This window comes from Haemaphysalis longicornis, unplaced genomic scaffold (assembly GCF_048455015.1).
Source record: "Haemaphysalis longicornis isolate Haplotype H1 unplaced genomic scaffold, Haemaphysalis longicornis Haplotype H1 scaffold_7, whole genome shotgun sequence".
In the NCBI taxonomy this organism is placed as follows: domain Eukaryota; kingdom Metazoa; phylum Arthropoda; class Arachnida; order Ixodida; family Ixodidae; genus Haemaphysalis; species Haemaphysalis longicornis.
Window position 1 is genome coordinate 176,356,564 of NW_027526422.1, and position 8,161 is coordinate 176,364,724.

The 8,161-nt window shown below is 45.4% G+C and overlaps 1 protein-coding gene across 1 annotated transcript; it reads left to right on the top strand.

The window, feature by feature from the left end:
* The first annotated feature begins 1,733 nt into the window (after positions 1 to 1,733).
* On the top strand, positions 1,734 to 5,239 carry LOC144145569 (amine sulfotransferase-like). The gene is made up of 2 exons (XM_077677220.1): positions 1,734 to 1,869; positions 4,151 to 5,239. The coding sequence occupies exon 2, from the start codon at positions 4,166 to 4,168 to the stop codon at positions 5,123 to 5,125; it is 960 nt and encodes a 319-aa protein (XP_077533346.1). The 5' UTR covers positions 1,734 to 1,869; positions 4,151 to 4,165; the 3' UTR covers positions 5,126 to 5,239.
* Positions 5,240 to 8,161: the final 2,922 nt, after the last annotated feature.

Consider the following 8,161-nt stretch of genomic DNA (forward strand, 5'->3'; position numbering starts at 1 on the left):
GTGCTTTTAAAGAAGATAGTCTTTCTTGGGCTACTTAAACCCAGAAATTATGGTCTGTCTCTATGTCTGTATGTCTGTCTGCCTGTCCGTATGTCTCTCTGTGACCCGATTCAGCCACCCTGCCAAAACAAAACCATGCCTGCGCAATAGTCTTATATAGTCACAGCTGAATCTACCCGTCTATGTCCGGTGGAACGTTCATGCGTGTCAACATTGTTGAAGAAGAACAAGAGATTACGCAAATATGAGACAACAAATCAATACAGAAGTGATATTTGCAGTGTTCCTTTATTAAAAAATCAAAAATGCTTGAATTTGCGAAATTAAATACTTCATCAACTGCAGAAAAAGAATTCACTCCGCCGTCGCCTGCTGTCGCCCGCGCCACTATAGCTTCTGGGGCCATTTTAAGAAATCAACCGGCAACAGTTACGCAAGGTTCCACTAGGTAGGTTAAACGTTCTGCTGGCAACGCACGTGGAGTGGGGAATCGCGGTTCTATAAACGCTGAAGTAGGGCGCCTCGATTAACGCTTGTCTTCGCCGTACGGCAGCGTTCGCATCGAGACACCCGGTTTGGAGCAGTGGAACGCGGGAAATTTAAAATGATTTAAGCAAACCTTTGGCGTCTTTACCTTGAGAGGAGCGCGACGCAAGAGGAACAACATGAGAGGTGAGCGGGAAAGCGAAGGGAGGCATTTGCTTCGCAAAAGCCGATAAAGACTATCGTCTGTTGACGGCATTTACAACGAAAGGAGCAGATATGCGGCCAATTTTTTACCTATCATCCCCTAATGGCCTTCATCTTTTTCCTAGTTATATATAAAATTTCTCGCCGGTCTCAAGATTTAATGCTTCAGAACAATTCCTTGGTTAAGAAGTGTATCACAGTGGGAAGTTCCAAATAATTCATAACCTGTTAAGTGGCAAGAAATATCTAGAAACCAGAATTTCCGTTTTTCTTCTCCAGAAAATGGTCACCCCGGTGGGAAATGCACCCGGAACTGACGGGTGTTTTCCCATTAAAAAATTTTGGGGCCGGTCAGCGCATTGTCAAACAACGACAAAATAGTAGAAAAGGAATCCCGAAAGTGTGTCCGAGATTTGGGAATCCCACCCAGGTTGTCGTCAGAAAATTTGCGCTTCTTAGTACACCTATCGATATTACCTTGCTGGGACAGAGTTCCTTTCCCTAGGAGCTTCAGGCAGTCTACAAAAACGTCCCGATTCTGTGAGGGGAATCTGAATGTCAGGTCCCTGCCTTTGAAACCTTTTCAGAAACAACACTTTCGCGTGACTGCAAATAAGCGCCGTTCCTGCAGACATTTGTCGCAAACCATTGCTGCAGATGTTCGACCCATCAGGAAGCAAGAACAATTACTCCTGCTTCATCGGAAAATGCAGCTGGAGAAGAGAACTAAGGTCAATTACTTGATGCCCCATGATTTCTAGAAAAAACATTCTTCTGATGACGCGAACGGAAGACTCGCATTGTTTGTCGTTTCACGCGTTTGTGTCATGTTTAGCGAACTTTTTCAAGTGAAATAGCTCGACAACCCATAGGAGCAGGGCATTTCGAAATCTCCAAACGATAAGATAAAACTCTCAGTGTCTTTCGAATACCCTTATCTGTGAGGTTCAACGTTCGCAAGCAGGTTATCTTCCACTGATTTACCTTGCTTACGTACAAAAAAAAAAGCGAACGTTGTCAGCAGCAGAAATGGGGGTACGTTCGTCGTGGAGGACGTGACGACGTGCGACGACCGTCGCTTATTTCGATAAGTGGTTTGGCCGGTATAACAGAAGCCGAGCCTTCGCTCGTTGTCCAGTGCACACTGTTTGTCCCAGGATAACGCATATTCTAAAACCGGTGAGTACAGAGGTGTGAATTTACACCAAACCCCCAAGCTCGGGAGTCTGCTGTCTCCGCGACAAATCATCTGGCATGCGTTGTATTTTTTCTCAATTTAATGTAGTATTGCACCTCGTAGTACCATACCAGTTCACCGGAATTTTTTAAGATGGAGATTCCATCCTAGATACACACTCATCATTTACAAGCGTTTCTGTCGTTTTGGATGCCAGCAACAGAGTTGTTCTAATACTAAACATGAAAACAATATTTTCAAAATGAATCTGAAGTAGTACACCTGAGACTACCAGTGTGCCGTTATTGCATTTGTAATTTAAAAGAAGAATGTATTGTCAAAAATTTAGTATTTTTATTCTCCTGATCGCGAACTGCCTGTTGATGCACAATGCAAAACAAAATCCCTTGCGTTAAAGTTCAAAAAAATTCCATCGTGCGTGATTTTCTTGCGCAAACATTTTGGCGTTCACCCTTGTCCCTAAAATTCTACCTAGCCTAGACATTATCCTGCGGAAAGCTACAAGTTCTTTCGCTTGTTGAGCACTTGTTGGCTATTCTCCGCGCATACTGGGGAGCCTGTTCTAATGTCTTTATTTACGCTCGGGTGCATTCAATATCAATGTGTGTAAAACCAGCGCACTTTTTCTATCCCTATGCTACATGAAATCATTCTTCCCAAACGGCCCGGTAAACGGTGCTGAGTTGTGTTTCGACGTACTTGCCTTGGCCCCATGTTTCTGTTCCCTGTAGTAGCACCGGGAGCGCGCATATACTGTTTACCATTTTTGTAGTGAGACACGCAAATCACACTAAAATATATTGAAGTAGTGGAGGATAGCACATTTAGTTTCGATCTAATGAAGTAGGCATCGACGTCACATTGACGTAAACCTCAACAGACGGCAACAGGTTCAGCTGAATGCACAGCTTCGAACATGAGGACCGAGATATAGAACGCAGGCTTGTACCTCAACGTCAAGCAGAGAGTTCTGCGTAAGGTTCAAAAGAAGTAAAAAAATCAGCACGCTTATTTTTTGGCGGGACCACCGTACTCTTGCCACATTTGATGTGTATCGCACAATAAAATTTACGTGGCTAAACCGCTCTCCACATTTGTGTGACAGGTTTTCTGGAATATACATTTAGATTTTATACTATCATATAACTCAATCTTTATAAGTTTCACGTTCAATGCGTATAAATCGTCATCTTGATTGGAGCCGCTCCACATGGATAGAGGTTTTAGTTTTTAATCACGTTTACTCGTAAAAGAAGTATCTTGACAGAGTCTCGAAAGACGCCGAATTGCGCAAATGCTCAAACAGTGAATCAGCGCATTCGGTTAAATAATTTTCACATTTGGAATCTTACGGGACGACGTTTGCTTTAACGTTTCGCTCTGAGATCTGATGTAAACTGGGGCCGCAGCTTGACATGCAATGACTTTGCAGTTTCTTGGTACGCCGTTAGGCCTTGCATTAGCGTGACTAGAACCTTTAGGTTGAATGCAGGCCTAATAACCTACCCGCTTAAGTAGATTAGTCAATGGTGATGACAGCAGCCCGTGAAGCCCATTCAAAAATATCAGTTTTCCTATGATGTAGAGAGAACAACTATGAACGGTGAGAACAACCTATTGTTCTCACCGGCACGTACAAAGACTTTGGCCAATCGCGATGACACCTGCTCTTTTGATGTTGTGGGCCACTTTATGAGTTTCCTTTTGGCTACGATCTGGATATAAAAACTCAGAACTGTCGCATAGCCACTCGTAAGTGTGGTTGGGCCACGAACAATGAGAACAGCCATCGCAGTTTCATGGCTGTATCACGGATAGTCAACGGAAGTAACTTCTAACAACCGCTTTCGCATATGCTTTAACACCGGAAATTGCAGCGTTCACCATTACCCACGTCACTAGAAAAAGCCAAATCATGCCGCTGTTTTTCCGGCTCCCCTAGTTTTCAGGCATCTAGTGGGTTGGAATGTTTGCTTTGATGTAGCTCAAGGGTTCTAGAATTGGCATAACACTCCCCAAAATCAGTGATTAGATCAAAATTACGTTGATACGTGTTTACCTTTGTTGAAGCATTGTTTGAGACGTCTGTTTCCGCAACAGCGCTCTTAGCCGGGAAAACATACCTTCTTGCATTTGGCATACTAGAGAATAATATGGGCAGCTTTTTGCCGAAATAATCCACTGACGCATTATGAGGGCTTTTCAACAAAATGCTTATTACGTTATGAATCCTGGTGCTCATACAATATCATCGTTTTTCAGAGAGACCGCCTCACCATGGAGCGCAGGAAACCGAAATATCAGATAATCGACGGCGTGCCTCGATGCCTAAGCCTTGATGCTGACATACTTCGTGAGAATCTCAAGTTCAAAGCCAAAGCCGGAGACGTCGTCCTGTCTACGTTCCCGAAGAGCGGAACGCACTGGGTGCAGTTTATTATTCAGCTGATACTCAGGAAAGGCCAACCGATCACAACTCACAAAGACTTCACGGACAACATGCGCATGTTGGAGTACTCGAGGTGCCAGGACTGGACGCCAACACTTCCTCTGAGAACATTCTTCTCTCATCTACCACTGTCTCGAAGGACGATGGGGGAAGAAGCAAAGTACGTTTACATGGCTCGCAACCCGTGGGACGTGTGTGTCTCCTTCTACCATATGGCCACCAACGCCAGTGTCTATGAGTTTCAGGACGGCACATTTGAAGAGTTTGTCCAGGCATTTATTGAAGGAAATTTTGGGTACGGCGATTACTTCGAACATGTGGCCTCCGGTTACGCGCTGAGAAACGAACCAAACGTGTTTTTCATGACCTACGAAGAACTCAAGAAAAACACCGCAGACATGGTGCTTAAATTGGCACACTTTCTCGGTGAGGAGCATGGCAAGGCCCTAAAAGAGGACGAAGAGCTGCTCAAGCAATTGCTCGAGAGATCCTCGGCCGAATCAATGAGAAGCATATTGGTTATAGACGCAAAGGAAGGTCTGAATGATGAATGGAAAGAATTGCTTTCGCGCGCCAATCCAACCTGGAAAAATGGCCACGATGGAGATGAAAACAAATACGCGGTCGTAAGGACTGCTAAAATAGGTGGATGGAAAGAGTACTTCACGCCAGAGCTGCTACGTCGCATGGAAATGAGAATCCAAGAAGCTGAGAAGAAATCATCTTTCATCGAGCTGTGGAGAGACATACGTGCCGACGCCATTATAGCCTCAGAATCGTCGAATTGAGACGTTGTTATTGTGACGCACCACGCAATTTTTTGGAGTGCGTGCACGAGTCTAAGAACTCACGCATACGGTCTGTTTATTGTATAATCTCGAAATAAATATCACTGGAATCAAGTCTTTTTGGGGGTATCGTGTAATCATCAGAACAAAAGTAGTTTTCTCAGCAAGTTTACTATGCCATAAATATTCTCTTGTATATTCTTAGACCCCCAACACGCGTGCATATATTTCAGCGAAGCAGTTTTAAATAAAACCTTGTATTCCATCGGGCGTTGAAATATAGAGGGTGCCCCAGTTCGACGAGGAAGAACAAATGAGGCAGTGCAGCGAGACATGGGATAGGCGTCCTTTGAATTGAGAGAAGCACAGATGAAACTATGTTGTGAAGAACGACTTAGAAATATGAATGACCAGCCATGGGGCATGCTACGGTATCTTTACATGCAAAGCATGTACACACAGTAGAGGAAAATAACTAGAAGGCTTAGGACGAGGTATATGAAACCTGTCAGCACAGGGGAAACGACCAAGTCAATAACAAATGAAGTTAAAGAATCAGAGATAACGAGCTGGACAAAGGGGATGGACGCAAAGATGTCCTTAGATATATACTGAATTAGTAAGCGGGATATCACGAGCGAAAAGTTCTTGGATAACACCAAAGGGAGTGCAATGTTTGTTGAACCCCGGAGCAGGGTGCTTGAGGACAAAAACGCTTATACGCGAGCCGGTACACGAAGAACTGTGCGGAGGTTGCGGCACGGGGCCAGAAACCATGCGACATATTGTAACTGAGTGCAAACGAGGTATCCGTCCAGTCCTGAGTGAAGAAGGCAACCAGCTTCCAGAAAATTTTGTCTTTAACGCAACCTGAATTGGATAGCAGTAGAGGATAGCAAAATAGGGTTAGAATGTTGTTGCGAAAAAAGCAGAGAACAATCTGGAAAGACATGCGAACGTAGAAGTTCGACTGGCACAAAAATTATATAAAAGGTTTTATTTGTCAAGGTGATCGACCAGTGGTGTTACGACTGAGGTCGCTGTGCAACGCCACCCCCTTACAAAGGGGAAGCCGCTAAGCATCATCGTACTCATCATCATCGATGGGAGCATACTAATCACAGCGCACCCTCCGGGTTGGGGGGCGGGAGGGTATACCACTTGCGCGCGTCGTTTCGCCCAAACACGGCGCGAGCGGCACGGCACAAGCGGCAGAGGGGGTCCACCAGAAAACGGTACCGCCGGCGACTCGCAAATATCAAGGGAGAATCCGAAGCCAAACGCGAAAATTAAGCCGCATCGACGCGGCAGCCAGAAGCGAGCGGTGTGCTTATTACTGGTATCGACACCACCAACCAGTGCAGTGTGTAAAGGCGGAGGTGTGCAGTGATCTGGCTGGGAATAATACTACAGGAACGAAAGGTCACGTGATTAGAGCCAGCACGGCACCCGCCAAAAGTACCTCGGTCTCCAATGGCAGGTGTTAGGGTGGTCCTCCGAAGCAGTGTCGCCAGCCGTGCCCAAAACTGACGTCATGTCACACAAGTGCCTCTCCAACCGAAACTGAATGAAGCCCTAACATTACGTCAACTAGAAACAGTTCTCATAATTACGCTAAGAACTTCAAAAATAGTGGGTAGCCTAGAATATAAGCAGAAGCGAACAAAAAGGTCTTGTAGTTAAAAATGATATCCTGAGTGTGGAGTTTGTCTACAAAGAATTGCGTATCACTTTTAGCTTGGCATATCCGGTCAAAACCGGAGGCTGGTCCTGATAAACGCTTCGCAGTGTTAGCCCTCATTCACACAGCCGTCACCTTCTCCGTCACGGCACCGTCACGTCAACAAAAAGCAACGTTGACGGAACGGAGAAGTGTTCAGACTGGATCTACACGGGAGATTTCCGACAGATTACAGGGTCGTCTGCCTAGTAATCAGTTTAGCCTAGAATTGAGCGTTTTTAATCTGAAAAGTTAAGAAAATGGTTTATGCTCACTTTTCGCGAAATTTAGCCGTAAAATGTGTTTTCTGATTAGCAGGTTTAGCGCGTGGCATGGTCCCGTCACGTTGACGTGACGGAAACGTAGAGCTCCGCCTTCCGTCTCCGTCGCACCGTTTTCCGCGAGAAATTGGTCGAAAAACGACGTCCATGACGCAAGACGCTGACGGGACGGTGACGTGACGGGGTGATAAACAGCTGTGGAATTTGGGCTTACGCGCCAAAGAGATGACCCCGTCATCAGTCTCACAATATACGCGCCTAAAACACGAACTCTGTAGTTTACGCTGCGCAGCCCTGCATTCCGCGCACGATCGCCCACATCTTAATCCAGACTAGCGCAATGTCTTCGGTTTTTTCTTGCTCTTGTGCACTGTACCAGAAAATTCTCTTCGTGCAGATATTCCAAGTTCTTTTTTCAATGAGCTCCGATGAGATAAATATGTATGTTCAGCGAATTTCAGCAGTAATACCCGCAAACCTTGGTGCATTCCTGAGTCCACTGTCCCAAATACGCAGTAAGGAGTAGTATCGCTTTCTTACTCAGGCGGTGTATGTCGCTTGCTCGATGCTGATTGGGCTGACAAAACCCCCTTGTAGTCGTTTTCGGCAGTATGCGTTGCCCTTCCATTTAATTTTAAACGCACAGAGACATCGGCGACTGCGATTCGTATGCGCCCCACAGCGTAATATGGCGGGACTAACGCCAGCATGGGAAACAGGTTCAGAAGTTGATGTTGGGTTCCTGACCTTAATAAGCAGGTCATGCGTGCAAGTGGAGGAAATTAGCCTCTCTTAAACGTTTACCCAGTACAGCATCGTAATCGTTGGCTTGAGCATATGCAACAAAAATAACATAAACTGCAGTGTTCAAAACTCAAGATTGCGATTTGTGCACAAAAAAAATCCCGCCATCTCGACGAAGTGAATGATGATGAGAGGGGCGACGATAAAATGCTTATCGGTAAAACCGTGAAACATTCAAACACACATCATATAAAGACTCGACACATCAAGCTTTCCAGAGCTCCGTTGACA